Source organism: Anastrepha ludens, chromosome 2 (assembly GCF_028408465.1).
Source record: "Anastrepha ludens isolate Willacy chromosome 2, idAnaLude1.1, whole genome shotgun sequence".
In the NCBI taxonomy this organism is placed as follows: domain Eukaryota; kingdom Metazoa; phylum Arthropoda; class Insecta; order Diptera; family Tephritidae; genus Anastrepha; species Anastrepha ludens.
Window position 1 is genome coordinate 61,570,387 of NC_071498.1, and position 16,653 is coordinate 61,587,039.

The 16,653-nt window shown below is 35.4% G+C and overlaps 4 protein-coding genes across 4 annotated transcripts; 2 read left to right on the top strand and 2 right to left on the bottom strand.

Annotated features, from left to right (window-relative positions):
• Positions 1–43: 43 nt before the first annotated feature.
• On the bottom strand, positions 44–805 carry LOC128871608 (uncharacterized). The gene is made up of 2 exons (XM_054113477.1): positions 516–805; positions 44–447 (listed from the first exon to the last, which is right to left on the bottom strand). Exons 1-2 carry the CDS (start codon positions 683–685, stop codon positions 297–299), a joined length of 321 nt encoding a protein of 106 aa, XP_053969452.1. The 5' UTR covers positions 686–805; the 3' UTR covers positions 44–296.
• A 691-nt stretch (positions 806–1,496) lies between these two features.
• Positions 1,497–2,630, top strand: LOC128871607 (alpha/beta-tubulin-N-acetyltransferase 9). Its single transcript, XM_054113476.1, has one exon. It carries the CDS (start codon positions 1,540–1,542, stop codon positions 2,224–2,226), a length of 687 nt encoding a protein of 228 aa, XP_053969451.1. The 5' UTR covers positions 1,497–1,539; the 3' UTR covers positions 2,227–2,630.
• Positions 2,631–2,836: 206 nt separating this feature from the next.
• Positions 2,837–15,189, bottom strand: LOC128871603 (mothers against decapentaplegic homolog 4). Its single transcript, XM_054113472.1, has 9 exons — positions 14,011–15,189; positions 13,684–13,955; positions 8,125–8,467; positions 7,759–7,998; positions 4,518–5,129; positions 4,188–4,449; positions 3,949–4,117; positions 3,755–3,881; positions 2,837–3,644 (listed from the first exon to the last, which is right to left on the bottom strand). The coding sequence occupies exons 1-9, from the start codon at positions 14,084–14,086 to the stop codon at positions 3,433–3,435; spliced, it is 2,313 nt and encodes a 770-aa protein (XP_053969447.1). The 5' UTR covers positions 14,087–15,189; the 3' UTR covers positions 2,837–3,432.
• A 40-nt stretch (positions 15,190–15,229) lies between these two features.
• Positions 15,230–16,616, top strand: LOC128871606 (protein unc-50 homolog). Its single transcript, XM_054113475.1, has 4 exons — positions 15,230–15,717; positions 15,778–15,843; positions 15,900–16,259; positions 16,321–16,616. The coding sequence occupies exons 1-4, from the start codon at positions 15,459–15,461 to the stop codon at positions 16,455–16,457; spliced, it is 822 nt and encodes a 273-aa protein (XP_053969450.1). The 5' UTR covers positions 15,230–15,458; the 3' UTR covers positions 16,458–16,616.
• Positions 16,617–16,653: the final 37 nt, after the last annotated feature.

Below are 16,653 nucleotides of genomic sequence, written 5' to 3' on the forward strand. Positions count from 1 at the left end.
ATTATAAAATTTAATATAATATTAATTAAAAATCTAGTACACAAATAAAGTGATTAATACACTAATACCAATGAAATAAAATCGTTTGTTTTTTTAAACATTCAACTGCAATCTAGTTGGTTTATGAACATTCTCATAATTCTATCAAATCAGTCTACTTGCGTTCTTTTTTAATTTTGTTAATGTATAAAAATCAGCCGCGCACACAATTAAATTTCCAATATCCGACACAAAAGCACTCTATTTCTTCAACCGAAATTAGAAATTTTAGAGACGCCGAGTGATTCGAAGGTATCTCACATGGATTGACGGCAAAATGGGCAAAGATCTGTATACAATTTGCACTTGCCGAAGCATTTGTCGTGCAATGCATGCCCACAGCGCAGATAAGTCATATTCTCATTCTGCATTTCCTCTAAACAAATAATGCAAGCATCTCCAGGAGCGCTGACATGTAATTAAAAATGTGTGAAAATTTCGCTACAATATATGTATATAAAAATGTATATACTAACGAGTTAAATTTTTGTTTATAACTACTATCGGAGCTTCTTCCTTGGCGCGCTCTAGATCTTCCATCATTATCACTGGCGTGTTCTCCATAGTTAAGTACTTGTCGCCGCGTTAATACTAAAGCAACCAGGCCAACACAAACACCCAATATCATTTGCCACGCAGGAATCATAATTATAATAATATATACCGGGTGTAAAAGTAACAAATCGTAGGTGAATTGTTTTTGCGCGTTATTGCGTTAATATTTTCCAATAACTAAAAAGGAGCAGAGGTGTTCAGAAAACAACTGTCAGATAAACTAAGAAACAAGGCGAATCCATAGAAGGTGATAGTCAGGGCGAATTCATTATGAAATAAAAAAAAATCAAAACAATTACATGTTTCTGAAAATTTAGTGAACGGCTTGGTAATATTGGGATTTGTGAGAATTAACTAAACAAACTAATGCAAACGAAGTGCCGCGAGTTAAATTGATGAAGATGAAGAATAGACGGCAGCAATGGAAACAACCAAGCATAAATAATTATACGCACACCCACATATTTTCTTGCCACGGCGTCTTCAGAATAAAAACAAACAAACTGCATTTAGAGGCTTTATACCAAGGTGGATTTATTATAGGTGACAGTATTCACCCAACTGAATTTTTCGCCGTAGGTATGGCTTATGATGCTTGGACCAAACGCAACAACGAATACATGTAGGGTTTTACTTATGTGTGGTTGCTGTCACCTATAATAAATTCGCCTTGCTTTATACTCATTTGTGCTTTCACAATGGCGCTTCGTTTTCATTCGTCTTTTTAGTTAATTCTCACAAATCTCAATATTACCAATCCATTCACTGAATTTTCACAAACAAGTGATTTCTCCTACTTATGTTTGTTTTGTATTGCGAAGGGAGCTGACGTCAAGATAAAATAACTTCAATACTCAATTCGCCTAGAGAATGTCTAGTGAACTCATGGTGAAAAGATTTTGAAATCTCTCATCCTTGTAGCGAACTCACCTCAGAGCAAATCATATGCTTTACTTGCTTTGTTTATTTTTTATACTGCCATCTATTAACTTAAAGGTACTACCAACTTCTCACAATATGCGTCTGAACGAGAATACAAAAATTCTTGGTAAAAAGGTAATTTTAATCCCATACTGCGCAGCACACGTGCATAAGTATCATGAATGGATGAAATCACAAGAACTACAGGAGCTAACCGCTTCCGAACCCCTAACACTAGAAGAAGAATACGTGATGCAGCGCAGTTGGCGAGAAGATGAAGATAAGTGTACATTTCTGATTTTATGTCGGGAGACATATGAAAGAACTAATAATGAAATAGATTCTTTGATTGGTGATACGAATCTTTTTTTGAGATTATGCGATGACGGGGAAGAAAACAATGAGTGTCGCTTAAAAATGGCCGAAGCTGAGATAATGATAGCAGAGCCTAGTGCGCGCGGCAGAGGTTACGGATGGGAGGCAATGCTACTGTTACTGAAATATGCTGTGCAAAATTTGCACATTAAACAATACGAAGTGAAAATTGGCATAAAAAATGAAATTTCTCTACAAATGTTTAATAAAATGCATTTTAAAGAAGTGTCGCGCTCTGCTGTATTTGATGAAGTCACCTTGGTACGAATAGTCGATGAGGAATGGATAAAGTGGCTGGATACGCAAGTGACATTGGAGTGCAAAAATTATAAATAAGCATATTTAAATACTTATTGTATTTAATCTTAAATATTTCATTAAAAATTGTATATGAAACAATAAAAACCAGTTTGTAGTGCGACTTTTTCGCATCTAAGAACTTAAAATCTAAATGGTATGAAACACGAGACCATGCATCCGGGGCGCAAGCGAAATAACTATTTCAAGCGGCCAATCACCAAGTTCTGAAGAAGTATTCTCAGATGATACCTTCGGTCCTTAGTTCAAATAGGCAATTTCCCGTCAATGTATAAACTCAACTTATCTGCACAGGCTCGTATGCAAACTTTTCTCTGTTTGTATGTATGTACATAATAAACAGGTGATTGGAAATAAAGGTTTCAGAGAATAATGACTTGTCGTGCCTATTTTTCTTAAGATACCATAATTGTTCCTCTTGTTCACTAATATATGGCTTCTAAAACACCTCCAAAACAGTGAAGTTTCTCTTATTACATATGCCCAACGAAAGAATTGAAATCTTTTTAGAGTGAAAAATTTAAACAATATTTTTAATTTATCTCTTTTTCAATTAATCACACATACCTAAAATAACACTCAAAGAATGGTTGCCATGGCGCAATCTATAAAAAAAAAACCTTCAATATTCACTATGGTGAAAAAATTAAGTTTATAAAAAAATTAAAAAAATTTCGTGTACAAATTCAAAAATTCACAATTTCTCAGCACTAATTTTAAGGATAAAAGCTTTTATCTGTCATAATTCTTTATAATTTAATTCAAGCTTGTTTATGCTTTTAAATTTTGTTTGTTTGATTGCATATTGTTTTTTTTATGTTAAATAATTATTGTATTCCACAATGGAGAATAAAAAAGTAACATATTCAAATCAACAATATTTCAAATAAGTTTCTAATATAATCATACTTTCTTTTTGCAAATTTTTTCGTCAAAACATTCTAGTCTTCAAATCAAAGACAAATTCTATGTAAACCTCCTTCCGCCGACATTCGTACACTCTTTTCTTAACTAAAATACAGCTCTTGCATTCACTTGTAAGGCTAATGAATAACAAGAAGCAGGAAAATGTGATGACTCAAGTTTACCGATGCTCGTATATTCCTCTTCTTACTTTCTGCCTCACTGTGATGAACTGAGCTAAACTTGAATTGTTTTCTGAATTTTGTGTTTACGTATTAATGGTTTGCTTAAATGTTTCATTCTGACTGATCAAGAACTTTTTTAAGCCATCGCACGCGGGCCATCGATTGGCATTGCGTGCAGCACTTCATCCAGCAACTGTAGTGCACGATGTAGATGCACCTCTATCCAACAAGGTGTCTCTTTAATCGATTGTCTTGGATAATCAGGTCCCCAGCCTTTGACAAAACTTAAACGTAAAATACACAAGCGACGCAAGTCATCAACACCAATGCCAGCAGCTGCGGTAATATCTATAAAGAAGAAATTTTTATTTGAAATATTTTACATGAATTTTAATTGAAAAATGAATTTCAGAAGTGGCATTTCTTCTGTGTATTCATATATTATTTTACAAACTCACTTCGAGGCGCACCACCCATTTGTGAACTAGGCAGTCCTGCGACCGCAGCAGCTTGTGCGGCAGCCGCTGCTTGTGCATTTGTCGCTAAAGAATGCATCTGTTGATGGCACTGACGCAAATCAAAAACCTGCAAGTGCGATAATGTTAGGGGAGAATTATGTTTTAATAACATTTTTTCAATGAAAGTAACTAACCTTTATGCAAGCCACGGGATATATTTTATGAACAGCATCGCCTGGTGTACGACCAGCCTCACGATCGAGATAGTAACTTTGCACAAATACCGAATTGTCACTGAGACAGCGCAACCAAACGTCGCCCTCACCTCGTAAATCCAGCTGAACACCTTTACCAATATGAAGCCTAAAAATTATTTAAAATATTGCAAATGCATACAAAGTTTCTTCTAACCTAACAACTGAAATAAATTTACCTAGCGCGCTCCGATTGCTCTGTGCGATGTACATTGCTTAGTGCACCCAGACAAAACCGATTTCCACCAGAAGGGTCGACATAACCGTCGATAATGACATTTGGTTTGGCTGATGGCACCTTAAAGGTTTCTCCCACCTGCGTATCTAACTCGAAATAAGCAATTGAACACCAATATTCTGGAGCTGGTTGGCGTGATAGCATACGCGGTTGTTGCTGCTGTTGTTGATTGCCACTCATATCACCACTCAATGATGTATTCCCTACAAATGACCAAATAAAAAGAAAATATTGAAGTTGGTTTAGTTTGAAATAAGTGTTGCATACTTACAATAGCCTGTAGAATGCGCGCGTGGATCTGGCGGCTGCATTGATTGTGTGTAGGTGAGCGTACTGGAACCAGTCCATGTGCCGCCTGCGCCCACAGTACCACCAGTTACCACTTGTCCGCCGGTATTAGCTTGTGAAGGAGGCTGTGCACCACCACCACCACCACCACCTATTTGTTGGCCATAATTTGATGGTGCACCACCACTCGTTACATAACCGTTCTGCTGTAAATGTGGTGAATGCGGTTGTTGCACACCACCGCCCGGACCGGCGCTATTCAATGCAGCATTGAATTTGGCTTCTGCTACATTGGGCATCTGTGATGTGGTTGGCGGGCCGTAGTAGGTGCCTTGATTTGAACCAGCGCCACTTGCTCCGCCGCTCACGTTCACACCGACACCGCTGCTACCGCCACCACCACTACCACCAGAGTTCTGCGCTTGTTGCAAAGCATCTGTAGGTGAGCTCGCTTGAGAATGATGTCCAGCACCAGCTAAAATGTTACCATTCGGGCCGTTGCCTTGCGGATTTTGTAATTGTGGCGGGGGAGGTGGGCCCATAACTGGGCCGCCGGGATTCATGGGTCCTGCCAAAGGCATACCATGTGGAACGGCTAAAAATTAAAGAAATAATTGAAATGTTTAAAAATACGTTGTCTATTATAACAAATAGTTGTATTTTAAGGTTATTATTGTCGGTTTTTACTCAATTAAAGTATCGATAAAATATATAACTTTTTTTCCCTGCGTTAGCATTCGGGGAAACGGACGCATTTCTAATCTGCGTAAAGTTTTTAAATTGGTTATATAAAAAATTCAAATGATACTTAAATTGAGATAGTGACTCTGTATCAGTGGTGAACTAAAGTTTTGCGATTTTTAATTTCTCACTTCTTTAATTCGATTAAATTGTTAACATCGGTTAAAGTTAAGAAGCAAGTAACGCCAGCTTTCCACTTCACCACTAACAGACAAAAAATCAAAACAAAAAAAAACTGTGTACAGAACCAACAAAAAGGGAAAATTAGCATAGTATAAAATGAAGCAGAGCCTGAAATGTGTGTGAAATGCCAATAGTAAAAAATTAAAATTAAATTAAGCAACTCCTAAGGGCCACTGAGACTAGATTTGCTAGTAGAATAGAAGTTATGAACAAAGTGTAAAAAACATGCATAATAATTATAATGGTTATGAAAAAAATGCATGAAGTTACGGAACAAAATTTAATAAACAAAGTGAGAAATTATGTAAAGAAGCAGAAGAGTACGGAAAGGAAAATAAGAGAGTTTACAATGATATGGTAAAATAATTTACAACGGATCGAAGAGAACTAAAGTGAACTTTCTCATGTGCTGAGAAAGTGAAGGAGCTGCCACAGTTTCGAAAATAGATGCATAGATGTATTGCTTATATTGAAAAAAGAGGAAATGTAATACATATTGAGAGCGAAAAATTATGATGAACGAAATATAATAAAACAAAACTTAAGAAATCAAAATTTCAGGTAAATTCTAAATTTCGCTTGAAAAATTTAAAAAGCAGATCGATAAATATATAATAACAGTATATTTAGTGATTGAAAAAAAAAAAAAATGTTTTAAAGTAAAGCGTGGACATAAAGCACTCTGCAGCAATGCAATAGATAGATACGGATGAAGATACGCTTCCAAAAATTATTGGTGTAGAGAGAGATTGAATATAGAATGAGAAAGATGCAAAGTCCTCGAAGCAGTTGATGTGATGAGGAGTGCACAAATTATATTCGTTCCAGTGAAGGACTCAGTATGGATATAATAATGCAGTATATATATATAATATAATTACAAAAAAAACAAACAAAACTTAGTATATACTTGTAAAAATATAAATGGTTATAAGGAAATGTAAAATAGTATTATAAGCTGATGGCATCATTTTTGCTGAAGGTGATAGTGAGGAAAAATGTTAAAATAAATTATTACCTGATAAAGAATTCAATCATTTAGATTAAAAATTAACAAACTTAAATTAAATGATAAATACAAACTTGCTAGAAAGTAACATTACTGGGGCATAGGCTTACATAAAATATTAAATATATTGTAAAAAAAAACCTAGAGTATTAATAATTATAAAGAATTAAAATTTATACACATGCAAGATTGCTAAAAAATTACCATACTTTAGAAAAATTTGCAAATAAAAATATATGTCATGATTAAACCATATTTTGAATATTGTTCCATACGCGTAAATGTGTATGTATATACTCATACACTGCAACCCAACACATCGGAAAGATTGCAAAAATTGCAGGAGCAAACGATACGTATTGAAATGTAGTAGATCACATCAATAAGGTAATATCAGAGATTTTAAAGTGGCTTAGCATAAAATAATGATGTGAACTAAATATCCTTACGGCAGCTCAAAAAATTAAAAATAAAAATACACCACTACATTTCATGGATATGATTGACTAGGTATAAGAAGTACAAAAATATGAGTTAAGAAATAATGAATTCTGAATTACGCGTAAACAAAGCACAAAAATCAATTTTTTAAATAGAAAAAATATGAGTTAAGAAATAATGAATTCTGAATTACGCGTAAACAAAGCACAAAAATCATTTTTTTATATAGAACTGAAATTGTATAATGCGTTGTCAATGGAAGCAAAAAACGAGAGTAGATATAAATAAATAAAATAAATAATTGGGGCGTACACTTCTGTTAGGTGTTTTGGCCGAGCTCCTCCTCCTATTTGTGGTGTGCGTCTTGATGTTGTTCCACAAATGGAAGTAGAGAGTAGATATATAGCATTTAAAAAAATGTGTAGCATGCATTAGGAATAAGAGAAATAATGCAATGTATTTTGAAAACTAATAAATAGTAATAATAATAATAATAAGTGGCGGGGAAGAGTGGCGTGAGAAAAATAATAATAATATTCGGAATATTGGAAATAATGAAAATAAAACGGAATTCCCGTATGTTTGCCTTTTAGATCGTTATAGATTATTTGCTTATGAATGAGAAATGTCCACCGAATGATTATAAAATAAATATGCATTTAAATAAACTAATAAAGGAATATGAATAAATTAATTTCGCTAAATAAGAAATAAGAATTAGTTCGCTACTGTCGTTCAAAAATTTGTTTGGTGGGTGAAAGTCTAGTCTTCCTTAGCATCAAATATATATGTACAAATTAAACATACGACCGAAATTAGTTTTGTAAAACATAAAAAATTAAACGCTTACAAAGCGGATGCTGTGAAACTTGGGCTATACGCTGTTGTTGTTGTTGTTGTTGCGGTTGTTGTGATTGCTGTTGGGGTGGCTGTGGTTGCGCTTGCGGCACTGGTTGGGGTTGACCCAGCCGTGGTGGTGGCGGCGCCATCCAGGCACCACGTGGCATACCGCTACCATCGCCTGGCTCAATTTTTGGTATTGTTCGACCCGCAACGAACATAGCACTCATTGCATGACTTGAATCGCCAACTAAAAATGCAAATTAACAAAACGAAAACACAAAAACCATAATAAAATAATAAACAAATTATAAAGTAAATTAAAAAAATATGTATAGAAAAAAATCAAATCTGAGAAATTTGTGACGAATCGTACCTGGCCCCTGAGGATATCCATAGCCGGGACCAACCAATTGCGATGGATGGTGTTGTATGGTGCCAATATCGTTGCCATCAATGTCCATGCCACCCACTAGCGGGCCGGCTGAATATTCATCTTTCACCAAACGACTTGGACCAGACTGTAGGCTAAGACCGGACAAGTCAATGCCTGGTGAAACGACACGTTCATAGTGATACGGATTAACACATACTGAATCGCATTTGAGATCAAAAGCGTACGCACAGTATTTGACGTGCTTCAGTTCGTTTTTGTGTAGATCTGGCCAACGCCAAATGCGCGCGTAAATGACATGCGGAAAGCCTTTGCGGCCAGCAACCTGTTTGGAGAGTTAATTTAAAATAATTTTAATTAATTTCAAAAATTACCTGCTACTTCATAATACATAAAACTAAGTTTATTTCACCTAAGACTTAAATGGCAAACACAATCAAATTAGTTACTTATTTGTAAAATTAGTCAAAACGTAAAAACAATAAGACAAATATAGTAAATGCAGACGTTGAAAAAATATGTGCTCCTAATTGGCACTAAACTGTAACTATTTGAAAGTTGTTACTCGTAATTATGTATCAGTAAACTAATATTTTAAAGTTCTTTTCCGTTTGGCATTTCAGCAATTACTTAATTGTTCTTATTGACGTGATAACGTCTTATAATTCGATTTAACAGGCTGCACGCACGAAAAAATGTGTCGTTACCTTGCTCATATGTCGTTACCTTACTCATTAGTGTTACCTTGCTCATTGTCGTTACCTTGCTCATTGCATTGAATGAACTGCAAGCGAAAGCGCGGAACGAACGACAAAGCAAACGAACGGCAACGTTCGACATCTTGCTCTCTCCTACTTAAGTGAGCGTATATATGTATGTATATGCGCATATGTACATATATAAATTCACGTATTTGTATTTGCATATGCCTTCTTATTGATTATTAATTTGATTCACTTGAAGAATTTAAAATAAAACCAAGTTTGTTAATAATACCTGTTGTTTTAATGTTATTATTATTATTATATATGAAGGAAAAAATGTATGGTAATATTTACCATATACCTTATAAGATATGTTGTATACTACAATAATATATGTATATAAACATGCATATACATATACAATTTCGCGCAATTATCAAAAAGAACAAATCTATATGTAAAGATGCATACAAGTCATATGGACATATCAAATATATGAATCTATGTATTCCGTACGCAAGCAAATGTAAGTTAATGTGCTTGAACTGCAAGCGAGAGCGCGGAACAAACGACAAAGAGCACAATCGGCCCCCGCGTTCGGCAACGTTCGACATCTGGCTCTGTCCTACTTGAGTGAGCATATATATGTATGTATTTGTATGTATATGCGCATTTGTATATAAATTCACATACTTATTATTATTATTATTATTATTATTTATTGTTCGGCTTTTACATTTCATTACATTTCATTTTTAATCATTAACATTAGAACGTACGACAGTGACACTAGGTCGTTTGTCGGAAGAAAAAAGAAAAAAACAAAATCTGACATTTTACATATGTTACTATGGTACTATGTATTGAATTCGCTTAAAATTAATTTTCTATATTCTATAGCACCAGTGATGAACTTAAATAAGTTATTATATCCAGAAGGGCCAACACCATTTAAAATGTCTATGATTTCATCTCGGTTTAAACTAAATTTTCCAAAAAATCTTTGACGAATTCTTTTAAGTATCGGGCATTTTCCTAAAAAATGTGTGATGTCTTCTAATTCATTTAAGTTACATAAAGTGCAGTTTAAATCCCTTTGGCTTCCCAAGTATATTAAATCACATCTGGCTTTCATAATCCACATAATTTTATAGATTCCAGTATTATCGTTTAAATAGCTTCTGGCGTTGTTATGGTCTAATTCCTTATATAATCGGGTGCTTTGGTGTGCCCTTTCCCATAAAGTTCGAATATTCGAATCATGAAGATTTTCTATTATTGAAATTATATTTCTATTCCACTCTCTTTTATTTGAAGTGCCCCAGTTACATGTTATATTTAACTTTTGTGCTAGATTACTAATTTCTTCAACCCAAAATATCTGTTTTTCTAAAATCTTTTTTGATAGTATATGAGGCAATCTATTATCATGATATTCAAATAATGTTTTGAATATATATTTTAAGTGAAGCTGCAGTGTATACAAATGAAAACTTGGAACATTTGTCTCCAAGAGAATGCAATAAGATGGCGTATTACTCGGGAGATGAAGTACCCTTTTTAAAAAATAAAGTTGAATTTTGTCTACTTCTTCAAACAACGAGTTTCCCCATACCTGAGCAGCATAACTCTGGATTGCTCTAGTCACCGCTAAAAACAGTTTCCATTTTGCCGACAACTTAATTTTATTTTTACTAAGGAATGTGCACCAAGTTGCATTTATGCTATTTTTCGCTAGAACATTTCTATTTTCTATATGTTGCTTGAAACTGAGTTTTGATGTTAGCTTTACACCCAAGTAATTATATTCTTTCGTTATTGGTATAACTTCGCCGTGAAAAAACCACTTTTCTTTTTCTGCTATTCTACCGCCTCTCCGAAAGATCATTATGGCTGACTTAGATAAGTTTACTTGCATATTCCACTTTTCGCAGTATTTTTCTAAGTTGCTTATCATTTTTTGAAGAGCACAAACCTCATCTGCCAATATGACGATATCGTCAGCATATAATAGCAAACGGATATTTAACTCATCTATAAAGAGTCCCCCCTCCAAACAGTCGTGCAGGTCATTCAAGTAAAGAGCAAAGAGCAAAGGTGAAAGCAGGCACCCTTGCTTTACTCCTGACGATATTTTGAATTTTTCACTCATTTCATCTCCTACTTTTACTATCGAACATGTGTTTCTGTAATAACTTTCAATAAAGTTTGCCATTTTGGTGGAGATTCCTATTTCATGAAGCTTGTATAGCAATAGTTGTCTAGGGACAGTATCAAAAGCGGCTTTAAAGTCCACAAAAAACGCGTACACTTTTTTCTTCTCCCTGAACTTAATATGGACTATTGCTGCTAGGTTATATATGTTATCTACAGTTGAATGTCGCTTTCTGAAACCTGCTTGAAATTCTGTTATAATATTTTTATTTTCTACCCAGCTTGTGAGTCGCTCATTTAAAATGCCCATCATTATCTTTGCAACACAATTCATGAATGAGATACCTCTATAATTGGAGGGAGATTTCCTATCGCCTTTTTTAAAGAGCGGATATATCAGACTTGTTTCGAAACATTCAGATACTTGGCCCATATTATATAGCCTATTAAAAACGTTTGCCAACTCAACAAGAAACCGGTCATCGGCATTTTTAAAAAACTCATATGGAACCTTGTCTGAGCCCGGAGCTTTTCCACATACTTGTATTTGCATATGCCTTCTTGCTGTGTGCATGGTAATGAACCATTTCTTTGTTGAGAATAGGACGATGATAGAAAAAGTAGGAAATGAAAGGGAGTGTTTCGAGTGTAAAGTGTCTTGAAAAAGGCAAATCGATGATGGTGCCTCTTAGTGTTGTTGACTTATTAACGTCTGATGCACAATCGAAATTGAAGATATCTTTCATGAATTTGATAAATGTTTCGTAATTTTTCACGTTTTTGTAAATGTAACTTGACCTATTCCATTGCAATTCCATTTACCTCCTCCTCTATATCCATACAAAATATCTATCAGACAAATAAAATTAAAATTTTGTTTTGAAAATTGCAATCATTACATTAGTATTTTCTTATGACGTTGTCACGTTAAACTATCGTCAGTAAACTGACTTTACAGACAATCTCTTTTTTTTTATACAAATATATCGCAAGATACATAAAAATAAATAAAATAATGATTTATAATAAAAAATATGTATGAAAAAAAGAGGTTGCCTGTAAAGTCGGTTTACTGACGATAGTTTAACGTGACAACGTCATAAGAAAATACTGATGGAATGGGTGCATTTTTCAAAAGAAAATTTTAATTTTATTTGTTTGATACATATTTTGTATGGATATAGAGGAGGTAAATGGAATCGCAATGGAATTGATCAAGTTATGTTTACACAAACGTGAAAAATTACGAAACATTTATCAAATTCATGAAAGATAAGTTCAATTTCGATTGTGCATCAGACGTTAATAAGTCAACAACACCATCATCGATTTGACTTTTTCAAGACACATTCCACTCGAAACACTCCCTTTCATTTCCTACTTTTCCTATCATCGTCCTATTCTCTTCTATATAAATATATTCTATTATCATGCACACAGGAAGAAGGCATATGCAAATACAAATATGTGAATTTTAAAACATATGCGCATATACATACATATATGCTCACTCAAGTAGGAGAGAGCCAGATGTCGAACGTTGCCCAACGCGGGGGCCGATTGTGCCTCTTTGTCGTTCGTTCCGCGCTCTCGCTTGCAGTTCAAGCAAGGTAACACCGCATTTTTTGGTGCGTGCAGCCGGCTACATCGAATTATAAGACGTTATCACGTCAAAATAATAATTGACTGGAACACTTTTTGTGCGAATAACTTCAATTGTAAGAAAAAATCCTTGATCCATTATGACGACTAAAAGTTTAATATGAAGATAGCATGTGAAAAGGTGGTTAGTGTCGTGCGGAGTGTCTTCACATGCCGGACATATGTTTGGTATGTCGGGGTCGGTTCTGGATAAGGAGGAGTTTAACCTGCTACAATATCCAGAACGTAGTTGTGACAGTGTTATACGTATCTCATCGGGAAGCTGGAGCTCTTCATCTGCAATAGGTGGTGGTTGGATTCCGATTACGGCATTCACAGGACGGGTACTTAAGAAGGTGAATACCCTTGCCAATTTTTTACACATAATTTGGTTTGAATATATTCTATGTAACATATATTTTTTATTAATTGTATACTAATCAAAACACGGCGGCCGCCGTAGCCGAATGGGTTGGTGCGTGACTACCATTCGGAATTAATAGCGGTCGCCCCTCGGCAGGCAATGGCAAACCTCCGAGTGTATTTCTGCCATGAAAAATATCCTCATAAAAATATCTACCGTTCGGAGTCGGCTTGAAACTGTAGGTCCCTCCATTTGTGGAACAACATCAAGATATATATAATCAAAACACGTTTATAGATGGTAGATAAAAAGTTGTGAATAATTTTTTAGCCAAAGTAAAGAAGTTAAGACTCTTTAAGTGAAAGTTATTTGCTGGAACAAAACCGCGTTGTTCCGGTTGAACTTTGCGCATCTAACAAAAAATGTGGGGCAAATATTTTGGATGTGCTACAAAGAGTTGATGCATTTAAGCACATTGTACTGTACAATATACGCATACATGAGTGTTTATATGTATTGCTACCAAAAATAAACTGACTTTTCCAAACTTAAGCAATTATTTTTTATAGTAGTAATTGATTTGGAAATTCACTTATGTGAACTGAATCATGCAATTAAAAGAATTATTAATACAAAATCTTACTTTTTGCCTCTAAAAATAACACTAAACAAACGCACCTGCAAGCGGCCGTCTAAAGTTCGCTGTATAGTGACACATTTGCTGGGATGAGCACCGTTTGTGGTTATGGCCGTTATCAGCGAATCCAATTCATCACGCTTTTCTTTCAATTTTTTCACAAGTGATTCGATAGCGCGCTTTGCAAATCCTTCGCTCTCCCCACCTTGCCGGTGGCACATAAGTGAATGAACAATGCTGAGGCAGGCATCTGCTGATGTGGGTGCGTTGGATGGTGGTGGTGGCATTTGTACCATGTCGCGCACTATTAATGCTAAAATAAATATAAAATAGTTTACAAAGCACAAGCATGAAACAATTTTGCTTACTGTCTTGTGGCGCCACTGGTCCATACAGGTGACCTGCAGCACCACCGGCACCACCACCGCCTGCTAAGCCCACCATGCCTGCGTAGTCCTGGGGCACACCCAGGCTGCTCCGGGCATCCACTTTGCCGGCGTTCGGGCTGTCGCCGTCACAGAAGGCAAATCCGGATGATGACCACAAAGTGACGGCTCTGTTTAGGCGGACACTTAGCCGCCAACCAATCCAGTCGGAAAAATATTCAAGTTAAATAAAATTAGAAGAAAATTCGTGAAAGAAGAAATGTAACAGAAACACGCGAATGCAAATGCAAAACAAACTGCCGGAATTGCAAACTATCTACTGCACTGTTCCTCTGACTTGATTTATGAGTACTATCTCGCTTTATCGATGCAGTGCACGTACTTTTAACACACCGTCGAACAACTTGACTTAAATGCGTGTGAATGTACAGTAACAATGTGAGAAAATATTTCGAAATGGCAAGAGTAAAGGGTGTTCTGCAGGGTGGAGCCGGAGCCTCTGCTTGCTACAGTCCTTTAAAAGCCCCACCGAATTTGTATACCAATATTGCAACGTTTTCTGCTTATTGTTGTTTTATTAGTGGTTCGCTTAGGTTTCCCAGGCCTTCCCTCCGCATGGCATAGCGAAAAATTCTTCCACTTCCTTTCAGTTTTCCTTTTTATTTTCTTTTTTCACACACGCACACATTTATATGTAACAGTTCTATTTTTATGCACATTTGATCGTAGCACAGCTTGTGGTCATTCGAAAACAACGCCCGCCTCGCAACTTAATTTTATTTTCGCGAGTTGTGTGTTCAATTTATTTTTGCCGTTTCTTTACATTCTCACAATTCCAAACAATTTTCTTTGTCCATTGTCGAATGTGTCGCAGCTCGTCGCACTCCTCCACACACACTCCCCCGCACACCCGTACCCGTACCCGTACTTCAACTCGTACCAACACAAACCAGCACTAATTAGATACAATTTTCGCCCGACATTAACTATTTTCCACACATTTCACGGATGTTGCCGTGCAAAATTGCAACACGTAAAACTACGTGATATTGCTGCGACGAGTTTGCATAAATCACTGTATAATTGATTGGTGTATTTACGCCTATTTTATAGTTTAATTTCGGCCGCCGCAAAAATTTCCTGCACTTTTCTCTACGAAGAAAATAAATATGGCGCCAGTGCATTCTTCCTGACCGTCTATTATTGGGAAGCGTTCAGAATGCTGTATTCGAAAATTCCTCTTTTTGACAGCTGTAACAAGCGAAAGGCGGGAGGGAAGTAGAACGATAGGATATTTGACATGATGTGTCAGTTTTTGTTCAGCGATTTTAACTAAAAACTGTGAAAACAACGAAATTCGCAATAACATTAAATTGTACCAAAAAATATGTCCAGTAAATAGTGTTATTGAAGAAAACGATTTTAACAAAATGAAGTATTCGACTTCACCAACACCGTCTGTGGCCGAATCCAACTATGCGCCATCGTATACAACGTCCCGCGGCCAATCGCCACTACCACCACCAGCGAATCACACAAGAAATTGTCTTTCTGCAACCAGCAAAAGCTACAAATATCTACGACGGCTACTAAAATTTAACCAAATGGACTTCGAGTTTGCTGGATGGCAAATGATATACTTATTTATAGCGCCACAAAAAGTATACAGAAACTTCAACTATAGAAAACGTGAGTACCATATACTTTTCAAAGTCCACGTATAGTAACCATATAATTATTAATACGCAGAGACCAAGTCACAATTTGCCAGAGATGACCCCGCCTTTTTAGTTTTATTAGTCGTTTGTCTATGTGGTAAGTACCAAGTTTGTTAGACGTATAATGATAATATATCTAAAAATTTTCAATAGTGACCTCAGTGGTGCTCGCATGGACAATGGGACTAAACTTTTTGCAGGGTGTTTCCTTTATTTTGTACGTAGTATTTGTGGATTGCATATTTGCTGGCATCATTGTTGCTTCGTTCTTATGGATGGTGACGAATCGCTACTTACGTAGTAGTAGTATGGAGCCAGATATTGAATGGGGCTATGCTTTTGATGTTCATTTAAACGCATTCTTCCCTCCGTTAATAATACTTCATTTTGTGCAATTGTTTTTCTACGAATGGGTTATAAGTCAACCGTGGTTTTTCGCTCGTTTACTAGGAAACACATTTTGGCTATTCGCATTGGGTTACTACGTCTATATAACATTTTTGGGCTATAACTGTAAGTAAATAAACACATTAGTTATATTCTTAATTAAGCATATACATGTTTATTCCAATAGGTATCCCACATTTAAAGAACACACGTCTGATTCTCATCCCATTACCCATAATCTTTTTATTCTATCTGGTGACTGTGATCATTGGTTGGAATGTGACGGTTTCGTTTATTAATTTTTATAAGTATCGTGTATACTAAATGATTGTAATAAGTTACATTTGAATGATTAAAAATTGGTTTATTTATATATAAGAAGCTTATACTGACTACATATGTAATATAGCGTCATTATTAAATACAATAATAGCAATAGCAGCAAGATAAATAAAAACTTGAATATAGATCATTAATCCAAAACATTACTACATTTATATGCTATATTATAACAAAAAAA

Bases quoted from the DNA above. Each gene is read 5' to 3' on its own strand.
- LOC128871608 (XM_054113477.1), bottom strand. From the start codon at position 685: ATGATTCCTGCGTGGCAAATGATATTGGGTGTTTGTGTTGGCCTGGTT. The intron at 448-515 runs GTTAGTATATAC...ATTACATGTCAG, and splicing joins TATAAACAAAAATTTAACTC to CGCTCCTGGAGATGCTTGCA.
- LOC128871607 (XM_054113476.1), top strand. From the start codon at position 1,540: ATGCTTTACTTGCTTTGTTTATTTTTTATACTGCCATCTATTAACTTA.
- LOC128871603 (XM_054113472.1), bottom strand. From the start codon at position 14,086: ATGGTGGGCTTAGCAGGCGGTGGTGGTGCCGGTGGTGCTGCAGGTCAC. The intron at 4,450-4,517 runs GTAAGTATGCAA...GGTCATTTGTAG, and splicing joins CGCGCATTCTACAGGCTATT to GGAATACATCATTGAGTGGT. The intron at 3,882-3,948 runs GTTAGTTACTTT...TCGCACTTGCAG, and splicing joins ATCCCGTGGCTTGCATAAAG to GTTTTTGATTTGCGTCAGTG.
- LOC128871606 (XM_054113475.1), top strand. From the start codon at position 15,459: ATGAAGTATTCGACTTCACCAACACCGTCTGTGGCCGAATCCAACTAT. The intron at 15,718-15,777 runs GTGAGTACCATA...ATTAATACGCAG, and splicing joins AAACTTCAACTATAGAAAAC to AGACCAAGTCACAATTTGCC. The intron at 16,260-16,320 runs GTAAGTAAATAA...TTATTCCAATAG, and splicing joins AACATTTTTGGGCTATAACT to GTATCCCACATTTAAAGAAC.